We start from the raw sequence: 27154 nt of genomic DNA, 5'->3' as shown, positions 1-27154 counted from the left end.
GAATTGTGAATAAGATCAGTTTTTTTTTTTTTCGTTTGGATTTGTGAGTTAGAAATTTATTTAATAGGTGAAATCGATTTGTGAATATGAATTTGTTTGGGTGACATGGTTCGTTTGCATCGTTTATTGATTGTGGGATAAGGAAATGGTCTATGGCTGTTATCCCATCGAGGAATGTGTAAGCTCTTAGATGTGCTTCTCAGTGATGTGATGATGCAATTTTTTACTGGGTTTTTGCTGGGTACTTACCTCTTTCTTTTCCTTCTCGGAAACGGATGAGTGACCTGTGGTATAGTTCTCAATGCGACCAGGTTGATTTTTATATGAATTCTGTGCCGATTTTATGGGATTTGGCATAGTACCATATAATCTGGAAAAGACATATATTCATATATCAATCATGAAACAACAAGAAAAGATTTTTCATTTGGTTAAGCGTCAGTTTGGGCTCTAGTGATTGAAATACAGGAATTTGTATCCCTAAAGTATGCAGTGAATAATCAAAGAACTTAAGATCTAGTTCATGTAGTTAAGGTTTAACTGTGTCTCTTGGGGGTTTAAAAAAAAATAATATTTTTAACCATAAAGAATGCAAAGGTTAATCTCAATAAAAATTGTATATCATCTGTGAATCGTTTCCTGCATGGAGAACATTTCAAGTATACTTTACGACAGTTATTGCATACTTTAAGGGGAAAACTTCCTTATTTTTTATTTATTAAATGTACTCACTTCTCGTCCTGATTGAGATTTCTCACATTAACAGCCGATGACACTGACTGCACTCGATGAGGATTCTGTGTGCGATATCTTACAGTTGAGTAATCGGAATCGTAATTGGGTTCGGGCTCTGAAACATAACCGTTGCTCTTATAGGATGGTCGAGCTGTTAATTGATGAATGGCATAAAAGAAGATTAGAATCAAATCATAAACTAAAAGTTCTACATGCTAATTGTATGTCTGTTGTTTTATATTGGGTTATTACTTTGTTCAGCGCACATGATGTTAGCATTTATATTGTATTTGGATTGGATTGGTTTGGATTTTGCAGGGTGAGTAGTAGTAGTAGTAGTTAAGCCCTTAATAGTAGGATAGTTTGTTTAGTAGTGGTTAAAGCTTCCAATTGATCAATGAGCTATAGACACGAATAAATTAAAAAAAAAAAAATACATATGGAAATTGTACTGCATGCTTAATGGATAATAAAATAATAATAAATGAAATTATAAATATATATTATACAACTATCAATTATAAGTAAGGTATAGCATCACTTTTCAAAGCGTTTTAGCTATGTATATGCAGATGTAAGCAAATAAAGCCAAAGATAACAGATCGGGTAGAAGGGGTTAGCTAATGAAGGTCTAAAATATTACTAAAATGTAAAATAGTTTCAAAAGAATCACCTCGAGGACACTTGTAGCGTATCACAAAATCATCTGAGACAAGAAGCGAATGCAAGTGAGAATGGCAAACAGAGAGAGAAGAATTGGAAGAAAGATCGAATTCAATAAATCGACAGAGAGAGAGAGAGAGAAAAGAGAAAACTGAAGCATTGGGGGGAAAAGAGAACTAGGATTGGGGTCTTGGGAAAGGGAAATGTTTCTGGATGGGTGTTATATGGATTAAATATATATTTATGGAATATGCTTCAGTTTAAAGATTGAGTTTTGTTTTTAACATTTACCGCCATTCTTCTGCTTATGTATGGTCTGATATAGACGTTTATACCATTCATGTTGATGCGGCTCCTGAACCTCCTGTTTTCAACAGAATAGAAGATTAGAGCAACTGGAAAAACTATATGGAATAGTTCCCCTATATTTATATAAAGTGCATTACCGATCTTAGGATTATGGGCATTCCATCGTTTGTCACTGGACCGATGCCCTCATATTGCCGTCGACCTAATTGCGCCATTTTGCGTGGACGATCGTATTCCGTTTCCGGTTCGCTCATATACTCGTGCTTGACTTGGTAGACTGGAAACCGTTTTGGGTTAAAAGTTAGTTCGATTTTTGACAGTGGGTCGGGGTGGAGAGAGAGTTGGTGGTGGGGTTGGGTAGATTTAAGGTTTAGAAACACAAAACATATTCTGCCTAGTGTAGTGCAACAACAACGTGCCTCATTTTGGTCAATTTGTTTTACTTTTTATTTAGTTTTTACTCTCATACTCTTAGGCCCTCTTTCAAATACTTACTGACTTCATTGGGTCTATAGACTGGACGGCTAGTATCAGACAGTTGACGTCGTATGAACGGCCTTTGCAGCTCCGATGTGGAAGCCGAGCGTTCAAATGCTTTAAAATGAAAATGGCAAAATTAACAAAATCGCAAAAACAGAAATTCAATCGAATTGAATCAAAGGATCGAAATCAAGCAAAAATTTTGGAGTGAAAACTGTGCTAATCATTAAATACTTTTAATTTTATCCGAAACACTGGCACTTGGGGCAACAGGGCCAAAACCAAATTGTTGCTGTTGTTGTTGTTGATGCTGTGTCGAGCAATCGGTTTCCGCGTAATCCGAATTGGAGTTAACCGAACGTGGAGCAGGTGGCGGCAACGGATAATCGCCGTTTGTGATATACGACCCAGAAGGAGGAGCAGCTGGTTGTCCTTGTAAAGCCGTATATCGTCGTGGCAATGTGGGCGACTCAAAGCGCACAGGTCGAAATTCTTTGCGGCCACTTAAAGCTGGTGAAGGTTGTGGCGTCCAAATGGGCTGAGTGGGCGGTGGCGGCGGTGTAGGTGCACCCACCGAGGAAGATCCAAAATTTAGATCGTTTGTTGAGCCGCAAGGTGTTTGACTTTTTGGTGTCCACACGCCTGTTAAGAATCAGAATTGATTTAGGTTTCGAGCCAAAACGAATCGAAACGCTGGGAACGTTTTTCCTGACAGACATGACATTTCCAAAGTAGTTCTAGAGATTGAGTTTTCTGATTGGTGTGCACCTCTTTCAATTTACACTTGTCAACAAATTTTATGCTCTAATGCTGTTTCCCTTTACACTCGACGAAAAGAAAAGAAAAAACAGAAGAGAGACACGACCAACCAACAAGAAAAAACCAAAAAACACAAAAAAAAGACAAATTGGACAAACAAACATAGCGACGTAGAACAGCAATAATTAATACGACGAATACGACCAAGGAAGCCGCCGCCATTTGGCAGACATTCAAAATTTGGCACACACACACACACACACACACACACACACTAGCACACACATGAGGTAAGGGATGAGTCATGGCATTTGGCGCATGTTTAGAATTCACAAACACACAAATAGATAATATAGAATATAAAAATACAGTTAAAACATAAACACGAGATGTGTTTAATTAGTTTTCCAACTATAAATGGTTGTAGTAATTAAACAATTTGGTAAACAATTTAGAAAATTCTATTCTGCGAATCTTCAAAAAAGAAGGCATTAATTGATCTTTAATATAAGTATTTTCAGAATTTCTCAAACATTTATGTTTCAAACACCCGCAGCAACAGTTGTTCCCGTAATGGATTCTACACTCAAAAATTTAAATTAAATTTAAATTTAATTTTTTTTTTTTTGTAGATCGTGGCTAGGTTTCTGGAAGATTTTGATATTCTTTTTAAGCTTTTCAAAAAAGAAAAAATAACTAATAAATAGAATCATTTCAGTTAATATAACTTAAATTTATTCAATCCTAAACGGTTAGAGAATAAAATTCAGAAAATTTCGAATGCAAATTGATTAATATAAGATTAAAAGCAATTTTTAAACCCACAAACAGAAATAGAAAAATCTTGATTCATAGTTCTCTAATCAGTCGTTAAAAACAAGAATTAAAATTTTACATGGATAATATAAAAGTAAAAGCATTTCAATATATTTATAATATATAATCTAATAGATCATAGTTCTTCCTCTCAGAGACCTTTAAGGACTGATTTAACTCTAAAACTTGGAATTTGAAAATTTCTTGTGTTTAGAGACCAAAATGTAGATAACGTTCTCATACAAATGGCTTACTCTAGCATTAGATTATTTATCTTTGATATAATCATAGAGATTATAGCTTTTAAAACAGGAATCAGTATTTTGAAATGTCTGTCCATATCACATGCATCGTGATCTTTACATCTAAGAGTGATATCATACTATATAGAGAACGCTTTTGGCAACTTAATGAAGTCAAAGATCATTAAGCAGATCAAATGTTTATTTCAGAGCGAGGTAATATATACAAGTCATAAAATGTTCTAATATCTCAGATGTGAAGATATATACTAAGTCAACACTGTGAAATTTATAAAGTTAGCTTTAATCTTAATATAATAATCAAGTATATAAAGCAAGCGCAAAATGAATTAAACATCTTTCAATACTTAAAGTCTGCCATATATAGGAAGATAAAACTTGTTTTTTTTTTTTTTTGAGAATTATTCAAAAGTAGTTCTGATAGAAGTCTTCCCTCGTCTTATTTCTTTGCTTTTGGAATGAATCAATCATTTTCAATGAAATCAATTTTATTTAATTTACTTCGTTCCATTTTGCATAGAAAACTTCTTAAACAACTCTCGCTAACTATGCAGCTTTTGCATTGGCAAAAGAAAAATAAAGAAATCATTGATTCTACAGATTTATATGCCACCTGTAAAAAAGGCAAAAAAAAAAAAAAAACAAAAACAAAACTAGAAAAGAACAAACCAGGCGCATTGCCTTCTCTCTTTCCCCTTAGACATTGACACGTATTTCTTATAGCATTAATTTTCGGTCTGAAATTTCCTTTTCTCTCTCACACACACACATATATGGAGTAGATTTTCTGCAGATTTTCAACAGCTTTTCCTATAATATTGAATGTGAGCGCGCTGACGTCTTTATTTCAATCAGCACTTAATTGAATTATACAAAAATGGAATTTATAACAGATATATAAACGATTCTTTAGACTTGTCAATCAAAGAAAAAACACTAATACACACACACAATTTTCACTCGTAATTTTGCTTTGATTATTTTGTATTAGATTTTACCTAATAGTTTTGGTCACAGGATATACACATACACACACACACACAGAAGGATCTTTTTGATTTTATTTTTTTGAAGCGTTTTGCTTAGGTGAGTTGCTGACTCCGCGCACGGCTCGAAGCGACTGAATTTTGCGTGACACGGCAGTCAAGCAGGCAGATGACGATGGCCTTTTCACCAATTTGGAGGAAAAGGCACAGAGTAGAGAAAAAGTAGAGAGAAACAAAAGGCCACCAAATCACAAGCGACTGACTGACTGTTAAACACACCCAAGTCCCGTCCCCATTTCATTTCAGCGATTTAAATAGAAGATCAATTATATGTGTATATACATATATCTACTATATGCTCAAATGTGGGAGCAGTGCTCGATCAAGCGGAGATAGCGGTCGCTTAGGAGGGGTGCGGGGGCAAAGGGGCTTTGGCCCAGAGTTGGGTTCTTTGGAACGCCAATTATGCGTGCAATGCGAAATGGAACGGATGTGCGCGGACTAACTATATAAACTAGCTATAATATAAAAGACAACAGAAAAAGACAACAGAAGTAAAAATAAAAAAACAGTTGAAAAAGCGTAAAGTCAATCAAAATGATTCCATTTGTTTTGTATGGATGTGTGTGTGTGTGTGTGTAAAAACTGAAAAAACCGAAAATAACAATTGTGCGATATTTATTTCTGGCTTGGCTTGACTTGGCTTGGCACTTCCGGTGAACGCCGCTGCCGCTGCTGCTGCTCATTTTAGAATAAATCGAATGGAAAATTCGCCATCGGAGAAAATGTTAAGGGGAGAAAGAGAGAGAGAGAGAGAGAGAGAGCGAGTGAGAATCGAGAGGCCGAGAGACAGAAACTCTTGGGTGTGTCTCACCATCACAAAAACAAAAACAAAAGAAGGAGTGTCCAAATTGGTTGAAAATTTAATATAGTTGCTGTTTTTGTTGTTGTTATTGATTTGCAAACTAGAAAGAATCTTAGATGCGGTATGAGTAGAACCTGCCCTAAGAGTGAGCATTTCAAATAGCGGAACGAACCACAAAGAATGTCTCCCCCTTCACTCCCCACTCAATCTCAATGAATGGCCTTGCTGGCACACACACACAAACAGAAAGAGTGGGGGAAAGATAGTGGGTGTTGGTGTAGATTAGAAATGGAAACAACCTGACCTGAACCTGGACCTGGACCTGGGTGCGTGCAACCATTTGTCATTGATTTCGCTTTTGGATAGGAGGAGGGGATGGTGAAGGGGGAAGGCACTTTTTTTTTGGTGGCAGGAGGGTATGGGTCGGCCGTGTCTAGGGTGTGGCATCATTGTGGGCATTGTTTGCCAGCAAATTAAGAGGCATTCATCGAAGTGATTTATATGGAATGCTTCACTCCATTCACAGACTGAAAACTAAAGAATTTATGAAGTGGAGAAGAGATGCAAAAAAGAAAAATATAAGAGAGCTGAAATTTAATTACAGACACTACCAAATCGATGAATACTTGGGGACGGGGAAAAAAAACTTTTTAGTCCAAAGCTCTTAGATTAAAAAACAAAATCAATTCTTTGCTTAGAAGATTCGAAAGAGTGAACCACTAGGTTCAGTTTTAAATTGACTTTATCATTTATATTGATAAAGATTTGCCCTAAAGTTTACGAATTGTCAATTTTCAGGGCCTTTGGATTTTTAAGTTGTTACTAAAAGCATGTGTGGAATTGAGGATTGAGAATAGTTCCAAAAGCAAATCTGATAGAAATTTGGAAATGCGAATATAGTTCAGCGATTTTGATCTAACTTAGCAGAAAACAAAGTATAGCGACAATATCATAAGAAGGATTTTTAAAGCCTAAACTCTTTCGACAAATAGGAGACACTATGTATTTATATGTATGTCCCACATAAACATTTTATGCATTTGTAAACTCTAAGTCCCCTGAAAATCGATCTTGGAACACAAAATATTGAAGAAGGATCTTTCTTTTATTATCCTTCCGCTTTGATTCTTAACTGGATTACGTATACGTATACGTATTACGTATACGTACGAGCTTCTAGCTTTATAAACGAAGTTTCAACTCGGTAGTTCACGGTAGTTTATGCACAAATAGGCATTTTGGTCCAATGTGCAGTGATTATAATCAAGAATTGAAAAAAGAAAATATATTTAGACATCTTCATTTACAATTGCAACGTTTAACAACTGCTAAATAGTCCAAATATAATATTTAAACTAACTTAGAATCACCTTTGGCAGTAGTCAACCATTGAACAACACCGACTAGTTAATATTCAAATGCATGATAGTAAACTGGGACTAACTGATAGTTTTGTATACAAAAGTTGATAATCAATATATTATTATAACAGTTTAGTTTTCACTTATTTGTTGGGACAATTGCAGTTCGTATTTTTGTAAAAAAAAGGTGCTCTAGACCAACTTGACAAAGAACATTGAATCCCTTTTTTTTTGTATTCGCCCCCATTGTTAATCTTCGACTTTATAATGAAGTAGAAATAAGCAAATATTCCAAAACCTCGCTGATTTATGATCAAAATTTGACATGAAATAAACCGATTTGAATAATTCTAATAAAGTTAGGCGATTATAATACAATTTGATGGGCCAATTAATCTCTTAACATCTAGCATATATGTATAGGTTTACCTACTATATAGCTAATTCCTGCTGGATACGTCATACATGAAAATAAACTGAAATCCCCAAGATATGGTTGACAGTAAATATAATCCCAGAAATTCAATTTTAAATCAGTTTTCATTCAAATATTACCTACGATTTTTGTTTTCTTCTTCAAGTTCAACTGAACGAAATATTGTTGTTCTTGTTTTTGTTTTTTTATAGGATGAGGAACGATAAATTATGTCCAGTCAGTAAAAAGTCACCACATTTATATCTTTTGTAGTTGTTGCTGCTGTTGTTTTTGGCGGTTCACAGCAAGGCGAGAGAAAACATACGAGGCGGCAGTTTTAAAAATAAAACAACATACAAATTAATGCTTTAAATAAATATAAAAGCAGCGCCTACATAGACAACATCTCTATCGGGCCCAAAAAGAAAATCAAAAAAAGATTATATCATATAAGACAGCAACTAAAGTTTACCTATAGATATATAGGAGCCTATATAGTATATACATACATACATAGGTCCATATAGTTTCTAAAGCCCCCCTAATCAAAAAATGTGATGCAAATCAACATTAAGAGAATATCGACGCCATTAATTTGATGGATTAGATTTAGCCCGATGAGTAAGATAGGCGTCGACGCCGAAATCAACCTGACCGTCAAAAGTATTTGTTAATGCTGACATGGTCAAAGTGCTCCCCTTTCATTCCTTCTGTTCTTTCTCTATAGACTGAACAACTTTCCATCTGCTTGCAACATCTGCTTTGAGTTTATTGTTCAATTTTATTGGACACTGTAAAAGGCTTTTGGGTTTTTTTTTGTGTTTTTCTTCTCTTTTTTTGGCGGGGGCGTCTTCTAGTAGCCTCCTAAAGTAAAAGCACATTGCAAATATTGTAATAAATATTGCTCACCATAGAAAATGTTTGTATTTTACGTCATTTGATAATTTTAGCCAGGCAGAAAATTTCCAGCTATTTGTTGTTTGCTTAAATCATGTGGAAATTTTGTTATTTGCCTCAATTAGCATTAACTAATACGAAATATTTGAAATAAACAAAAGTGAAAAACCCGCGTCCAGCGAGAACTTTATAGACCAAACAGATTTTTTTTTGTTTCACTCAAATGAAATAGGTGCAAAAGCTGATTGAATTCAGAATTCAGAAATATATATAAATAAAATTATAAATTTTTGTAAATGTAATTTATAATTGCTCAAAGAATTCGTCAAGCTGTCATATCAAAGACTTTTTTTTTTTTTTTGAAAACGTCATGTTTGCCATTTATGAATGTCACCAACAAAAATTTTGTTTTTTGGGGAAGAAAAACAAGAGCAAAAACCTTTACCTGAACCCGTTGGAGCTCGTGCTTTAAATTTTGGTGCAAACATTGTTGTGCTTGTTGTTGTAGTTGGTGTAGTTTCTGAAATAATTATAAACAATTGAACTTCACGAAATCTTTTGGCACTTTGCTACTTTGCCGCTTCACTTTTACATAGGAAACAGGTGTAAGAGGCTCACACAGACACACACACACACACAATTTTCTTGTCTGGTCTAAAAGAGAACAAACCAAATCAAATGCTCGACTAACCCTGCCCCATTTTTTTGTCAGCTCGTTTGGATAGAAAAAAAAAATGGAAATCTATAGAGAACTGAGAACTGAACTCTTAATACTTTTTCAAAAATTTATTTTTTTTTTTGATATTTTTCTATATGCTATTTCTTTTTTCGTTTTTCATGCGCCTTGACGTTGCTCACACGACTTAAACACGACGACGACTACGAGTAAGAAATTTTCTCATTCAACTTGCTGAAAAAGTTTTCTTTTGGGCCAAAAAATACAACAAAAATGAAAGAAAAAAAAAATATTTTAAACGAAACGAAAATCTCAATTTGTGTGCGAGTAGACAAACAACAAATTTGTTGAATGTTCTAGTTCAAGAAAAAAAAAAAAAAATTATACATATTCTTCCAATATTTTTTTTTTTTTTGGTTTTCTCACTATAAACAAAAAATCTTATGCTTTAAGGTAAACAGAGACAGGAAAAAATAGAGAAAGGGAGAGAGAGAGAGAGTGAGAGTGTGTGAGAGTCAAATCTCTGTTCAAGTGGTCTATAAATTAAAGATAAAAGATAAATTGACCAAAAAATAGATATTTCATTCCCCATACCAATTGGTTATTCGTTGTTGTTGCTTGCTACACATGGCGTATACATAATTTCGTGAGCCAACCAAAAAGCATATAGCATACTTCTGGGCGGCCCTGCGAAATAAAGAAATGCTACAAATATACACAAAACCAAATAAAAAATAGAAAATGTTATAAAATTTTGAATAAACAGACAATCAGAACGAGTTCAGCCAACAAGGGGGAAAAAATTATTTAAGCAGCTGCACTCGTTTAAATTAGGCTTGTTTTTCTTGAGGTTGTTAGGGTAGATAACAATTAGAGGACAAAACACAGAGACAGGAGGCAAAAGCCAATGGGTGAATGGTGGGAGGGGAGGGATCTTGCAAAAGACACACCATTGGCATAGAGAAAACCCTTGGCCAGTTGCAGTTCATTGTCAATTTCCTTAAGCAGATCGCTTTCGGACCAGCTGCGTCGCTTCTGTTGCTGCTGTTGCTGATGATGATGATGATTAGGCTGCTGGTTGAGCAGAAATCTCGTCTGCTTTTGTGGGCGTGGCCGCATTTTCACATTCATCGTTGTGGCAGGCAGATGCGCTAAATTACAGCATTTTCATTTTAGTTTTTAGTTCTCAGTTCTACAGTTTAATTTTCTTATTTTTGCTCATGCATTTTTGCTCTCCGCTCAATTGTCTCTTTGTGCTTTTTGTTTATTTTCTGCGATTTTGTCATCATCAGAGAACTTGTCTGTTCTCTGCACTTTGTTCTACCCCAACAACCCCCTCTAACCCTTTCCTCTGTTGCCACATGCAATTGCTTGGAATTAATTAAAATTTCCGCTTAATCGCCTTGTGCCTTTTATTTTTGCAATCCACTCCCAGTCTTATGGGAGGAGAGAACACGGTATGGTCATGAGATAAGCCGACGGACCAACATGGACTCAATTGCCTTAAGTAGAACAAATTCGCCGTATAAGAAAAAAACCACAAGGGGATAAGAGGCCACTTAAGAGGTCTTTTTGCTATATGAAAAGCCGATTTTCTAGACATTTGAGCGTAGAGAGTCGTAGTAAGTAAAATATAGGTACATATATACGTAACATTAAAGCAAAAAGCAAATGTCTCAACACTAGACAACAAAATTGGTTTAGTATTCTGACAAGCATGTCGCTCTAGACGACTGGGGTCGCATTTTTATGTTGTCTAGTGTAAATCATTGGCATTAATCTTAAAGCTTACTAATTAGACAAACATTTATTACAATTTGTTAATGAAACGTTTTCATAATGAGATATTTATAAATATATATAGAGAGAGAGAGCGAGATAGAGATAGTTAGACAATTTGATCAGTTCTTTTGGGTTAGTATTTTCGTTCTGAAAAAAACAAAAATTTAATATGTATGTATACGAATATGTATGTATGTACATGCAGTAATATCAAAAACAAACAATTTCATTTTGGGTTCTTTTTTTTTTTTTGGTTAATCAAATTTTCAATTTTTATTAAACATTAAACAACATTATTTTTTTTTTAATATATAAATATATATATATATTTTTTTTTTTTTTGGATGTCAAACAATTTCACATAGACAAAGATTGATTCAAAGATTTAATCCAAAAGATAGAAATTATAAAATATAATATATAAGTTCCATGCTGCATTAAGTGAAATAGACTAAAAGGAAAATTTGTTTTAAAGCATTTTTTTGTTTTGTTTTGTTTCTGATCTGGTTCCGCATTAGCAAAGGTTTTGATTGGGTTCAAAGTTGCGCCAATATTTATCAAACTCTTCAAAGATTTTCGAACGAAATGGGGAACTAAAGAAGTGGTCATTAAAGCTGCTGGAAATGGGTGAATCTCCGTTAATAGTATGCCTTGTGGACGTCGATTCTGAAGTGCTTGTTGTTCTTGTTCTGGTACTTTTCGAGTTGGTGTTGGAGTTGGAGTTGTCTGGTGGGCAATCTGTTTCTGTTTCTGTAGGCGCACACAATGGACACAATATATAGATATAAAGAGAGATGGAAATATACAAAAAAGAAAACAGGAGACAACAGACAACATCAAGTATATACAAGAGAGAGGAAGGAGGAAAATGTGCATGAAAAGATGTGACCATATACCATTAAAGTGAAAAGAAACAGAGAAAGTACTTTAAGTTTTTTGACTAGACACGAAATTTTGTTCAAATTATAGAAATTAAATTAAGAATGTGTACGAATGTGCTTAAGATAGTGACATAGTTAAATAACCATATACCCATGAGTGTGTAGAGGACAGAAGAAAGGGGAATGAAATGGGATGTGTAGTGGGATATAATTTCAACAAAAATTCGTGTTTCTTTGTGGGTGTCTCTAACTGAACTTATTCCAGGCTGTCAGCAAGGACAAACCCACCAGAAGGGCAGTACCCAAAATGCTGCCAGAAGCAGAGGAATTCGCATTGGCCTCAGTTGGGGGAACTTCTTGTGAAGCTACGGATGCTGATGATGTTGATAAACCTTTGTTAGGGGAACCACAACCATTTAGAGTATCAGTATCAGGCGATTTGGATGAGGAATAGGATGGGGAAGAGGAGTAGTAGCAGGAACTAGTTGCAGAAGCTGAGGCATCATCAATTAATGATACATTTTGACTTATCAATTTCGCTGTATTAGAGCGAGTACGATAACGCTTAAGTGTAGGAGCTCTTGGCTCTTTGAACTCCTCTTCATGGAACTCACCCTGGACTGAAGGCGGCAGACGCGACACCTTGTACGTCTTGATAATGCTGCTTTTCTTGGTGGCACTAGAATGTGAATTATCCGTGAAATCCTCACGTTTTTCCTGCTGTTCATGATGCTCCATCTGACCGCCATCGGGCAATTGTTCTTGGGTTGAGAACTTGGCAAATTCCCTCAGATGTCTGGGTAGCTGACGTAGATTTGCTTCCGTTTGGCCTTCGAGTATGTGAACTGATGTTTCCGGTTCTGATTCAGGTCCACTTTGAGCAGCCTTGCCCTGTGGCTGAGACTCTGCTCCACTCTCCCAATCGCTATCCGCTGGCATGGACAGTTTATGGCGTCGTTCCTTAACACGATTTAGGAACTCATCACTAATATTGGCTTGCTCTGTGGTCAAGTGTTCTGGTTCATCTTCGATTTTTGATATCTTGATAATCTTTTGATGTCTCCTCTCATCCCGCTCGGCCACTTTGTTCATCCATTCCTCGGCCATTTGTTGGCGGAAAACCTCATCCTCACTCAATGTGGGTAACTTTGGAGCTGGACGATAGCTTTCCCTGCGCTGGGAGGGATTTATAACGGGAGCTCTTTGCATTTCCTCCATCAGGCGACGACGTTCATGCTGCAAACGTTCCACCTCCAGTTTGAGTTCTTCCTCCTTGGAGAGAATATATTTCAGCTGCTGTTCATGAAGTTCTCGTGGCAAAGAAGAGCGTCGCTGTTGGCGATCATAGGCGGGAGGTGGTGGTGGTGGTGCTACTTGTGGTGGGGCTGGACTAGTGCCTCTTCTCGAGGTTGTGCTTATATAAGTAGGATTGGGATTACGCTCAATCAGGGAATAACAGCTAGCATATTGTGGTCGTTGTTGCTGCTGCTGAGGAGCTTCACTCAGCATAGGAGCATGTGTTCTTCGACCTCCATAGGCATTGAAGCTATCATAGCTAGTAAAGGAACTCAAATCATTGGAGCTGGCCGATAAAAGACGTGGAGCCCTAATGCCACCATGATTGGGTCTCTGTCTCTGATAGCAAATCTCCACTTCTCTGGCAAACGGACGAGCTATGTTCTCCGAATAGCCCAAGTCACTGGCATAACGTGACCAATCATCTTCCTCTTTGTAGACGCCCGCCGAAGTATGCGGTCGTCTTGGCACCTCATTTAGATTACACAATGACTCGGAGCGACGAGACCGATTATTCGCCTCCATTTCAATGGGTATTTGATAGGTCTTTGGCTCTACCGATGACATACGCTCCATACGGGATCTGGCCGAACGTTCTATCTCCTTTTCCAGCTCCTGCATGTGGGCATGTCTTTGTTGTTTCAGCTGATTCAACTGCTGTTGACTTTGGCAACTTGTTTGTCGTGTCAAACCACTGAGATCGTAGAGTGATGCAGATTTTTGTCGATGCTCTCGCGTCGATTGCAGTTCCTTATTCAATTGCTGTGAGAGACGATCGAAGTCCTTGAACACATTATCTGTATCCAAGCCAGGGCCACTCTGTCCCTGTCCAATGGCATCAACCGCAGCCTTGGCACGTTGCCGAAATTCCTCATAGGTGGAAGCAGCATTTTTGCTCTCATCTTTAGTTTGGCTATTTTTAATGAAGACGTCATCCTTAATGAAAGTGTTTGCCTGAGTGTTACCATTTAATTTCGTCTCTGACATCATGGGTGGCGGTGGTATTGGTGGCGGTTTCACCTCATCATCTACTTTACTCAGATCCTTGTCACCCTCGACTTGTTTCTCGTGACTGGAATTGGTTATATCATAGATCACCTGACCATTCTCTGTACGTTTTTTCGATTCATATGATTTGGTTTCTATATTGGAGTAACGTTTACTTTGATTTTGATTGAGTTTTAGTTCTGGAAAGTTTTTACTCTCACTCTCGATATTTGAGAAACGTTTGCGTTGCTCGGCAAATATGTCACCCTGTTGCTGGAGACTAGGAAACATGCGTGCCAATTCACTCTCCATTGAAGAGGGAAATTTGCTAGATATACCATTGTGGCCATTGTTTGTGGTGGCCGTTGTGCTGCTTGTGGTTGTGCTTGACATTTGACTGGTGGTGCTGTGACTCGACTGTTGCTGTTCGACTGTTTGCTTTTTGGGTTTATTTTCAATTGATGATGTTGCTGCTGCTGCCGTTGCCGCCGTTGCTGTTGCCTTGGCTGCCGTTTCGGCACTCTTTTTCGGCACTGGCGGCGGTGTGGGCGTCAAACTCTTGCGCAATTCTCGCATCTTGGCTGCCATATTGAGCATTTGTTGTTGCTGTTCCATTTGCTTCTCATTGTCGATGACTCTCACTTGTTCTTTGCTTAGCTCATTATAGCCACGACGTTCCATAAACTTTTGATGATCATCGAGCAGCTGATCGGCTTTAGGTTGCTGCTGTTGTTCAACCAATTCCCTTTGAGTGGGTGACAGGCATACTAACAATTTGGGATCAGCTTCGGTGGGTAGACCAAGCCAAGCGGAGGAAGTTGTTGAAGTTGTATATTTCTCATTCTCTTTTGTTGACAATTGCAATTCCCGAATGTGGGGCAAATCTGGCATGGGATATGGCATTTTATTGGCAATTTGATCCTTGGCTATATTTTGTGCTACATTGGCTAATTCTTCCAAGACTTGTTCCCCATATGGCATAGATGCCAATGTTTCGGTGCATAGAAGACGTAATTTCTTTATAGAATCCGATTCAGGACCATTATCTGCAACTAGATTAATTGTTTCCTGTGTTGGTTGTTGTTTCTCTTGTTCTTGTTGTTGTTGTTGGATGGGTAGTGGTGGTATGGGCGGGTATTGTAGCTGCTGAGTGGTTGGAGGTGTCGGTGGTGGAGGTGGTGAAGCCATATTAATGGCTGTGCATTGACTATGCTGTGTACTATCAGAACAATGTGATTCATTTGATTCTTGACGGTTAAACACATAACCGGAAATTAGTGATGGAAGCTGTGCTACATTTTGGTTAGTAACAACAACATTATGCGGGGTCTGCGGGGATATTGGATGGGCTAATGGTGGCGGTGGCCGGGGTGGTGGTGAGGGTGAACGTTGTGGTGTAATACCAGATTTTTCGTTATCGATTATTTCCTCTTCGCGTCGCGTCATTTCGATTAATTCGCGCACTTTATCCATATTCCGTAAGAAATGCTCGCGCGTGGCCGCCAGCGATGAAGCAGCCTGCAAACTGACGGAATTTTCTTTAGCTACATTCGCTACCGTCTCCTCTTCGTTGTTGTTGGTGGTGGTGGTGGTGGTGGTGGGCGTAGGCGTCGTTCTCAAGAGAGAGCCATCTGCTTGGGACTGAGACTCAGTCGGTTGTTGCTGTTGCTGGTTAACAGGTGTGCTCTCACGACTCTCATTGGCCTCGCCGCCACCGTCCTCGGTTTCCACTTCTGTTTCTGTTTCAGTTTCCGTTGCCGGTTCTGTTGTTGTTGTGCTACTCATCTCATCAGCATCGGCAGCATCATTACTAGCAGCACGATTTTGGCTACCCTCCATTAATTTGGTAGCATCTGTATCCAAATCGACAAGTGTACGCTCGGCCAAAGCAGCTGCCTGTTCGAGTTCGAGTTCCAACTCTAAATCGGACATACTACTTGAAGCCGATGAGCTTAAATAGACCAATTCAGCATCCTCTGATTGGGGCGATAGAGTGCTCTCAAGACGGGTGCAACTTTCCAAATCATCTGTGCATTGTTCCAGCAAACGAGTCTCTAGCATTAGGGCCACCGGTTCCTCTCTACGCTTATGACGACGACTGAAATCCAATTGAGATTTCGGAAACATTTCATTGGCCTTGGCAATACGTTGAGCAGATGACGAACTATTTTGATTGCTCTTGGCATGCAATTGTTCGGCTGTGGCTGCTGCAGCTGCTGCTGTCGAACCATCGCCATTCTCCTCCAATATGCTGTCCAAATAGCGCGGACTCAGCAACTGCGGCAAAAAGTGCGTCTCCAGGGCATTACGCTTTTGGGCGCGCTTCTGACGCAATTGCTCTTGTTGCTCGGCGCGACTAATGGACGACATATCTGGCGAAGAAGTTGTCTTTGGCAATTGAGTGGGAGTTGTGGCCTCTGTTTCGGACTCAACTTCACTAACCAATGGCGATTGCAGCGGTGGATAGTTAAATTCTCCCGAACTGGCATCGCTATTGAACTCTAATTCTTGAATTTGTATGCCACTCGAGGAGGATTTCAAAAATTGAGCTGGTATCAAGTCTTTGGTGGTTTTTGGTGAAGGAGATTCCACTAGATATCGCGGTGGTGGTGATAGAGTGCCCCCCATATTGTTAATAGGTGCTGTCGCTTGAGCGGTGCCAATTGTATTGCTGCTAATCTCCTCAATTGTGGGCTTACCTCTCCTCTCACGTTCCTCGGCATCAGTTTCAATGTGAATCTTATGTATGATCACTTTATGACTACGTTGCAATGGTGGCGATTCCTGCGATTGCTCCTGGTGAATCTTATGATGCACTACCTTCTCCTGTTGCTGCTGAGGTACATGTTGCTGCTGTTCATATTGCTGTTGAACCCTCTTCTTTTGGCTCTCTTCTAGATTTTCAGTTTGTTGCAGTTGTTCTTCGGCTTCTTTTGCTTTCGGATCAGAACTATGTGGTGACTGCTGCTTCTCTTGTTGTTCTAGATGAATTGCATGAAGTACTATATTATTCTGTTCCTCTGTCTTTTGCTCCTGCTGCCGTGCAACATGTTGCTGCTGCTCACATTGCTTTCGGATTTCATCAATACTCTCAGCTTGTTGCAGTTTCGTCTCTTGTGTTGTTTCTTCTTTTGCATAAGACTCAGATTGTGGCTGGACAGAATTTGGTGGTGATTGCTGTGGTTCTTTTTGCTCTAGTTGTATTGTATGTAGTACGATTTTATGCTGTTCCTCTGTTTGTTGCAGTGGAATATGTTTCTGCTGCTTACTTTCTTCAACACTCTCAGTTTGTTGCAGTTTTTCTACTTTTTTCGTCTCTTTTGAGTACAACTCGCAACTTTGAGGTGATTGCTGTGGCTCTTCTTGCTCTAGTTGTATTTTATGTAGTACTATTTTATGCTGTTGCTTTTGTTGCACATGTTGGGTTTCTTTAACTATTTCAGTTTTCTGCACTTTTTCTGGTGAGATAGTCTGAGGGAAACTTTGCTGTTCTTTGACTAATTGCTGTTTAATCTCAGGTTGCTGTAATGTCTTAATTAACAAATCCACTTCTTCTTGTTCTCGATTATATTGTTGTTGTTGCTGTTCAACTTTAAGTTGCTCTTCCTGTGCTGCAACTTTTCGTGTCTCATCGTCTTCTTCCACTTGTTGCTGTTGAGTATCATTTCGTGCAAAGTCCGTTTCATCTTCCCTTACTATGCGATGAACTATGACCCTGACTTGTCGAGGACTGCCTGGTGGTTTATCATTTACTATTGTCGTTGTTGCTGAAGATTGTTCCACGTGCTTTTCCTCTAGTTTTTCTTGTGACTTTTCACGTTTTTCCTTTTGATGCTTGGAATTTTTCGCACCCATTTTGTTGTTGTTGTTGTCGTCGTCGTCGCTGCTGTTGTTGTTGATGACTTGTTGCTGTTGTTGTTGTGCACTCACCACATCCGCCTCAACTGTCACTCTCGTTGCCTCTTCGTGGCTGGGGGTCTTCTTCGTTAGAGCCTGCTGAGCATTAGAAGTATTGCTGCTGCTGCTCGACCCATTTGAATTGCTGCCAGAATTTTCATTTTCATCTAATGTAGGTAATAATGCTGGCGTCGTTTCCTCTTGTTGATCCCTTTCTTCCTTTGGCTGCTCTGGTTGCTCCTGTTCCTGTTCCTGATCCTGCTCCTGCTGTGGCTCCTGTTTCGTTTGCTGTTGATTTTGGTTTCGATTGCGTTTATTACGATTTCGGTTCCGATTACGATTACGATTATTGGGCATTGTCTAAGGTCACTAATAATGCAGATTTTTGTATTTGTATTTGTTTGTGTGTGTGTGTGTATTTTTTCTTTTGTTGTTATTGTGTTTGTGTGTGAACGATTACGCATACGACCCGTTTGCCAGTCTAGAACTAAATTATTGCTATATTTCGTGTTTTTTCTTTTCTTTTGTTTCTTTTCTTTTTTCTCTCTGTTTCGATTGTCGTCTTTCGTTCTTATAATGCTTTTTGCTTTACGGTGTGTCACTCGTCGCCAGCAACACAACTAAAACTGAACTGAATTGCCGGCAGCAACCAGCCAGCCAACCAACCAACCGACGACGACGACCGGCAAAATAATAAAAAACAAAAATACAAAAACAAAAACTCAGCGCCAGCGTCAACGTTTGCTCTTTACGGACACCCCCGACCCGCTTCGACCGACCGCCTCACCAACCGCCCATCGCCGCCCGCCCCCCACAAACCAACAAAAAATGTATAAAAATATTGACACGCGTCTTGCCCGTTGCTCGCGCTTTGCGATGCAGCACACCAAAATAAGAATCAAAATAACAACAACAACAATCAAATAAAAACTCGCGTTCGAAATAAAATTTTTGGTTTTTGAAAATGTTTGGCCAAATTATTTTGCGTTTCAACTTTTGCGCTCAACTTTCGCTCTCGTCAAAAAGACATTTTCATTTGAATTTCCTAAAATTTTCTCATTTTTCGTTTTTCATTCAATTTGATCTCATTGAGGCAATATATTTATTTATTTGAACGGTTTTCCGTATACTCGACTTTCGGCTAACGGCTTGACTCGGGCAACTGACGGACAAGGAATGGGCCAGGGCAGCTGGGAGCAGCAGCAGCAGCAACAAGCAGCAACCCAAATGAGTTACACAGGCAACATCATCAGTGGCTACACCAACACCAACAAATCGGGGAATTCATAATAATGTTGCTGCTGCTGCTGTTTCTGTTGGTGTTGCTGGCGTGCCCGATCCACAATTTTAAAAATACACAAAAAATTGAGAGTACGAGGGAGGAGACAAAGAGAAATTCAAGGAGATGACAGAGAGAAGGGATTGGCTGAAAGAGAGTGGGGAAAGGGGGAGCTCCCTGTCGTTATGTGTGAGCAGAATGCAAATCTAAACAAACCAAAAGGGTGTGCTTCGGGTATCACGCCTTCGCCTCTAGGTCAATGCAATCTTCAAAAAACAACATCAAAAAACAATATAATATTGAAAATGAATATGTCTGCGAAAAATAAATCTGTTTTCTTGTTTAGATTTTTTTTCATATATTTTTGAAACATTCATAAATTAAAAATGAAACAAAGACATATTTGTTTTTTGAAATAAACACAATATACACTTGGAAAAATTAAAGAATTTTCGATGACAAATGCAATTGAAGGGCATTCATTGAATCTATTTTGAGTTGTATTCGAACTTATTCAGAAATGCTATGATTAAGGCTGGCTAATGCCAGTGTGAAGGCTAAACAGTTGGTTTAGTTATTATATTTATTTCCTCTATTGTATTAACGAATTTCCCCTTTAACTTTTTTTAAAGGAATCGAATAGATTCAGGAAAAATCTTTAAGGTTTTATTTGAAAATATTCAACAAATAATGGCACATCTCTTAACATCTTTTTGCGAGTCGCCTGTTTACCGAAGTTTTCAAAATGTTTTCAATAATTTGTCAATCACGTGAAGGTACTCAAGAACTCAAATGGGCTAAAAATTGGTACACTAAAAAACAGATTTCATATTTTTGAAGTTTTCCAATATTTCTTCAAATTTCTTGCAGTTTTTGATCTTTGGCACTGTTTCCTACGAAAAATTAGTCATTAGAAGGCACCAAAAGTCAACCTAACGAATAATGAAAATATAAGAATAAACTATTAAAAATGATAAGAAAAGAAAGTCCTAAAAATCTCCATATAAGAAAAGATTTATATAACCAGACAACGAAGATCAACCTAAGGAATTTTAAAGGTCAAATAATTTCTTTAAGTGTCTAGAAAATATATGATTTCTTAATTCTTCTTATTATATTTTTCTTAATGCGCCATAATAAATAACTGAATCAAATTTCTTTTAAATTTTCAGAATTCTTTTTTCCAATAAAAGAGGAAAAACGTTTTTTTTTGTTTTTTTGAGGGAGTGAAATATATTTTGGGATTTCCAATTTGACTCTCTCTCTCACTTTCATGTCAGTTCAGTAATCACTCAGAGAGCTTAGAGTTCTCTGTTTATAATTTCGATATCAGTCATCGAACTAATCAGTCTAGATCCAATTTCAAATATGCCCAAAAAGAAATATAAAAGACGCACCTCACTTTGCAGGGCATTTGGGGAAAGAGCAAACGGTTTACGGAAATAGTCTTAAAGTGTACGAGATTTTTAGTTTTTTGTCTATACAAACGTGCATAGGATGAGGCATGGTAGGGGATGGTGAAGAGGCGAACGGGAGCAGTGGATGGGGTAGGGAGGGAGGTATAACTTATGGCATTTTCAAGACATTTTTCGTGCGTAATTTCTTTTGATTTTGGTTTTACTTTTTTTTGTATTTTGTTTTCTTGTTTTGTCTCTATGCCAGTGTGTGTGTGTGTACTCTTGAATACATTTTACGAGTTGAAATTGAAGCAGCATATACAGCAGATTCACATATACAAATACATATATCTTATGTTTGTGAGTGTGTGTATACTGGGCCATGCGGTTAGTAGTATTTGGCCTTTTATATTTTTAAAAAAGATACTTAATGGATTTCAATTTTTATTTTCTGACTCAGAGAAAGAGAGAGAGAAAGAGCGAGTAAGTGAGAGTGAAGTTTGTGTCAGGTGCCAGACGATTGCGTCTCAAGACTCTGCAACACGTGATGCATAATGAGGTAAATATACATGTATACATACATATGTCAATGTATGTACATATGTGTGTAGATGCAACAGATTATGCAACAGCCACAAAGCCAACAACAACAACAACACATTGGAAAAAACCGCATTTATCGTTAGATTTAACATTTGCTACCTAATTAAAAACCTATTAAAACGGCAATTTCCTTTGCCCATACAGACAAACATAGAACTCTCGACACAATTGGCTTGATTTCCGTTTACTTTTCCCGCCACAACACTTGCCCACCATCCCTTCTTCCCGCCCTTTCCCTTGCGTACAGGGGCCTCTTTCCCAGTATAGTTTTTATGGCACCTTTTGTGGTTTTTCTCTACAGTTGAATGGTTAACAAACAAAGAAACAAGGCCAGAAAGAGACAGCAAGTAGGAGGGAGGAACTGAGAATATGTTTAACTATTTGAATTTTGTTTTCCTTTTTTTTTTAAGTGCTTTTAAATTTGCTTAGGCAGTTTATTTATAGATCGTCAATCATACCCTAACCACATATTGATATCAAGACTCTAAATTCTCATATTCATGCTCAAATTTTGATAATGGATTTTTGCAATTGAGATAAAGAATGCATATTCAAGTCATTGAAATTGTTGTTCAAAATGACGAAGTGTTAGAAGAATATAGTGATGAATACCAAATCTGTTTCCTTGAGACTATTAGATATACATATGTACATATAATGTATGTAAATGAACTTTAAACCAAACCTAGATATTACTTACTAAGTGTCTAACAACTATGAGAACTTATTAATATAGTTTGTAACTACTTTTAATAGATACTACCTAACTTTAGAAACGACTAACTTGATGTAACTTACAATTAGTAGTTTGATTCTTTCTACAACATTTTGTACAAATTCTCTCTTTTTGTTTTAAATTTTAATTAATGAAAATGTAAATTTAAAAAGCGTAAGGTTTGTTAGGTTTTTCTAAGGAAATTATGAACGTTCCTTGGAAGGAAATTAAGAATGTTCACTTGAATGTAAATAAATTTCGTCTTGAGAGTTCGGATTATAAGAAATATTATACTAATGTTCGTCTGATTGCTTAATTTAATTCGTTGTAAGGTCTCTTGAAAACAATTTTCAAGAATTAAAAAAAAAGATGGTCGACTCTTTTATATATAACTTTGTGTCTTTGTAACTTCATTAAAGAAATTGTGGAAGTATTCAGTCGTTACTACAATTATTCAAATTTGTCCCGTGTTAGGGCATCTATAAGGTCGTTTAAGTGAGGTTTTGATTACTCGGTTGTAAGTTCGATTTCAATTTCACCACAGAGTTTCTTGTGTTAGGGCATATAAATTGTCGTTTAATTCATCTAAACAAACTTTTTCCACTACTTTAATTCTATTTGCCTGTTTTATCTTTTAGTTAGTTTGTAGTATTTCAAAGCCTAATAAAAAATTCATCTCTTATATTGGAAATGAGTTTGAATTTCAACCAAAAGTTTTATATAGTCTTTCCCTAAGTTAGGGCATTCAATTGTCGTTTTATTTAGCCGAAAATTTTCCATTCTTTAACTAGATTCTGTTTTTGTTCTTGTTGTATACTTTGTCTGTTTTGGTTTGCTTATGTTGTTGTACTGCTTGTTGTTGTTGTAGCTAATTAGCATAGATTTTTGAATGTTTTGTTGGCATATCGGTTGTTGTTGTTCTTCTTTTTGTTGTTGTTATTGCCTCTTTAGTCATGTTTACGTATACGTAATTTATTTTGGAAAACATTCTCGTAGCCTCTCTCTTGGTAGAGCCTATACTATTTATGCTTGACTCCACCTCTCACTCTCTTTCTTTCTCTCTATTTGTATTTACACTCTGTCTTACACACACACACACACACACACACACACTGACAACAAATATAATGTTTAGTAAATTAATTTATGAAGCGCGCGAGCCTCAATTTGCCACCCACCGACAGCAACAAGCGCAGTAGTAATCGAAGGGAATCGTTTTTATTTCTTTTTGTTTTGCTTTATAATTTTCTGCTGACGTCACGTTCACATTAACAAAATCTGCCTATATGTATATACATATATGTACCTACAATCGATTTGCAAACGCAGTCGGCGCGATCTTTAAAGTGCCGCTGACATGGCCCGACTGACAAACCAAAAAGAAAATATTAGGGAAAAAGGGGGCCGCAGTTGCAGTTGCCTGCCAAATACAAAGACAACTCACTGTGTCTCTCTATGGCACAGTGGGGCCAATCTCTCTTGATTTGTTTTTTATCATATCTAACTACATGTGTCGGTCTTGCTCCCATTCTTCCGTTTGTCCATTCTGACTCTTGTCTTATCTTTTTTGCCAGGCCTAAAAATCGAATAATGATCTCATATAATTTGGTTGTTTCCCTCACTTTACTGTTCGTATTTTCATTTTCTGTTTGGCATTCATATTCGAATTTGCCCTTTAGCATCCGAGTGTTGTAAGTTTAGCGCGTAATTGCAAAAGTTTGCCACCCTCGCGAAAATAAACAAACAAATTAACTTTGGTTTTGGGGGGTGGGGAGGTCGCGCAAACAAATTGCGTCAGATTCGAACACAAACAACATACACAAACACACACACACACAAACAACACTCTTGGCGAGTGTGTGTGTGTGTGTAGGGGGTGGTTAGGGGGAAAGTACACAAACATTTTTGTAAAAGAACAGAGAAAAAAGATATATATATTTTTTTGAAACCGGCCACAAAACCCGATCGATCGATTAACAACTGATCAAACTACAATCTTGTTTCTGTAGTCCAGTGTAACGTAGCGAAAGCGGACGCGGATCGGACACAACGTCAAAGTCGAAGTTCTAATGCCAAACTGAAGCTTTAGCGGAAGCTTTTCTGTGGTTTGCTCGTATGTCACCCACCTGGCAGTGGCAGCAACAATAACAACAACAATAAGAACAATAACCAAGCAAATCAAATGATAAGTTGTTGTATTTTTGTATATATACTCTTTGATTTGAAAGGGGTCACTTCATCTACACAATAAAGTTGTTTCTTTTTGTCGAGGTTGCATTTGACTTGAAATAGAATCTTTTGCTAACGATATTCTTTGAAGTGAGACCATGTTTCATGTGAGTTTTCTTACGCTAACTTAAAGTTAATATACCAGAATTCGATTTATTAAGGAATAACTTTTCATTTTCAAATACATTTCCAAACAAGAGAAAAAATCCTCTCTCATTGTGAATTTCAATAAAGATCCAAAATGTACTTCATAGTTTTTTAGGTATTTCACTTGCTTGATTTTGTAAAGAACACATTTCCATTCAAAATAAGTTCGTGATTCAAAAAAGGATCCCAATATGATTATTTCATGTACAAAAGTACTCAAAGTATTCAAATGTATCAAATAATTAATTAAAAAAATAAATTAAGTTTCTAAAACATTTTTAAAAAGTCTAACCTAGCATTTGAGCTCGTTTGAAGTCAATCTTGAAAAGAAGAATATTTTAAAAGGATCCACAAAAAGTTATTTTATGTTTCGCCAATCATTTTACTCTTCATTTAGTTGCAATTCTCAATTAGTTTTAACATTCGAATTCTGGAGTTCTTTAGCAAATTCTGATGATGATATAACTTTGTGCTGCTTTCATTTTTCTACTTCTTTTGAAATAAACTTCTTTTTTAGATTGACCTTCGACCTGATTAAACACAAGATTGGATTTATATTTTTAACAATTCTAATAAACGTTCGCGAAAAGTTTAATAATCGTTTCTTATGGTTTGTTTTCATGAAAAGTTTCAACAAAAAGTAAAGAACTAGAACGTTTTCCTAATAATTTTAGAAATATCAAATATAAGAAGAGTATAAAAAGTTTGTCATAATTAAAGTTAGTATTTCTTTTACCGTGTTTTTTGTTTAATGTGTTTTTTTGCCAAAGTCGTTAACTGTTTGTAATTGTTCTGGTCTCACATTCTCTCTTGCTCTGCCTTCTTTGCCTGCTATTCTCCATATCTCACTTCCTTTATCTGTGAGTCTCTCTCTCTCTATCTCTCTTTCAAATCGATTTCAAAGCTTTATCTTTTGATTTTTGCTGAGCACTTGGTATAAGCAAATAGAAAACTTCTGGCATTTAGCCAACTTTTGGGAAACTGGAAACGGAGGCAACTTCCAACTCGGACACACACACGCACACACACACACAATTAACATTAGCAAGACCTTTGGTTAAACGTCAATTAAGTGCGGCAATCTTTGATTTTAAATGAAATCATAAGCTAAAATATAGTACACAGAAACGAAATTGAAATCGGAGAACCCTGATAAAAATGTTAACTTATCGGAAACAACAGCGATAAAGTTGCAAAATTTGCAACTATAATATATAAATTCTCATATCAATGTGTATTTTGTTATAATTTATTTCTATAAATTTAAACTATAAACAAATAGAATAGACCTTAAGTTGCTGCCGATAAACAAAAAAAAAATGTTGGTAATTGCAATGACATTGAAATAGAAATTTTTGGCTAATATTATTAACAACAGATCAGACCCGCAACGGGAATAACAACTTTATGGCCAAACAATATACATATACATATGTATATATGTATGTATATAGAAACGAAATGAACAAAAGAAGTCATCATAATGGAATAATAGCCAGTTCTAAAAGTCAACTTTTATTTGGTTATATAGATTCGGTTATGGTGACAAATGTGGGCGCTATAGAAATAAATTCAACACTTTTAGAATTAGGTATTAAAAATTAGGGAAATTGTAAATTTGTTAAGCCCTAAAGTTCAATACCCTAGTAGTTAACGGGGGGTATATTAGTCATCATCATCGTCAAATATTTGGTTCCAAGGCGGAGTTTTCACTATGTTATAATTTAGACAATTTATTTCTTTCAATTTCTAGATCTTTGCTAAAATAAAATACTGAAATTGCTTAAGGAAAAAAGGAATAAAATGATTGGTAAGTCTTACAATATCAGAATTCAAGTTTTTCTTGAAACAAATTTTTAAATTTCTTACTTAAATTTCCTTTTTAAGTGACTTAAAAAATGTTGGGATCTGGCTTCTAACTTCAATCAAGAAAATATTTGGTTTTTTGGTTCGTATTTAAAAATTGTTCAAAATTACAGCAATCCAATAGAAAGATATATAAATGGACAAACATATATATAGATAATAACAGATTTTTTTTATGACTGTATTAAATATTTATGTAGGGATAGGCTTTATTTTTAAAGAGGACAATTTCTAAATTTCATTTCATTTCATTTTTGGATAAGCTTTGAGTTTTTTAAGTCCAGCTTTCTTAGATATAAACGTATCAATGTTGTACTTTTATTCATAATGTAGAATAATTACAATGGCAAATTCTTTTATGTACTTATAATCTGTTAGCTAAATCGATAAGCCATTTAAATGAAGTTTCCTAATCGCATTGCATGATAGCGTCCATAATCAATTGTCGTATTCAAATCGATATGTTTTTTGAGCTCAATTACAAAAGGCAATTGAAACGCAGAATGCGATACGATTAATCAATGTGGCAAGTGTCATTAAAGTGACACTCGAAAAACAAATTGGTGTAACGCTATGCCAACAACAACAACAACAGCAACAGAAATAACATTAACATCTGGCACCCTTCCCCCACGGGGCAGACAAAACAAAAAAACCGCAACAATGTCAATATGAGACATGAATCATTAACAATCAACCGAAGCGGCAACCCATCGATGACAATAAAAATTGCCACCGGCTAAAGGGTTTTCCCTCTCTCTCTCTCTTTCTTAACGTGGCCTAAAAGCCAATGACCGCAAAATTTTGACTCACTCTTAAATATATAATGCATGGTCTGGCCTGATTCTGA

The 27154-nt window shown here is 36.7% G+C and overlaps 1 protein-coding gene across 17 annotated transcripts in view; it reads right to left on the bottom strand.

Annotated features, from left to right (window-relative positions):
* The window catches only part of CAP (Cbl-associated protein), a 34894-nt gene extending 10778 nt beyond the window's left edge, over window positions 1-24116 (bottom strand). The window contains exons 1-9 of one of the 17 annotated variants that reach the window (XM_068289765.1): window positions 9241-9415; window positions 8995-9069; window positions 2422-2829; window positions 2203-2301; window positions 1845-1984; window positions 1690-1762; window positions 1409-1441; window positions 733-886; window positions 250-370 (exon numbers count right to left, since the gene is read on the bottom strand). In XM_068289765.1, the coding sequence (XP_068145866.1) occupies window positions 250-370; window positions 733-886; window positions 1409-1441; window positions 1690-1762; window positions 1845-1984; window positions 2203-2301; window positions 2422-2829; window positions 8995-9069; window positions 9241-9250 (1113 nt within the window). In that variant the 5' untranslated portion in view covers window positions 9251-9415. Of the gene's footprint in view, window positions 1-249; window positions 371-732; window positions 887-1408; window positions 1442-1689; window positions 1763-1844; window positions 1985-2202; window positions 2302-2421; window positions 2830-8994; window positions 9070-9240; window positions 9416-10175; window positions 10195-11286; window positions 11758-12139; window positions 18830-23368; window positions 23390-23963 lie in introns of those variants that run through there. The other 16 variants (XM_068289766.1, XM_068289775.1, XM_068289769.1 and 13 more) reach the window with 16 other exon arrangements.
* Window positions 24117-27154: the final 3038 nt, after the last annotated feature.

This window comes from Drosophila tropicalis, unplaced genomic scaffold, assembly GCF_018151085.1.
Source record: "Drosophila tropicalis isolate 14030-0801.00 unplaced genomic scaffold, ASM1815108v1 contig_593, whole genome shotgun sequence".
Classification (NCBI taxonomy): domain Eukaryota; kingdom Metazoa; phylum Arthropoda; class Insecta; order Diptera; family Drosophilidae; genus Drosophila; species Drosophila tropicalis.
This window is presented reverse-complemented; position numbering and strand designations above follow the sequence as displayed.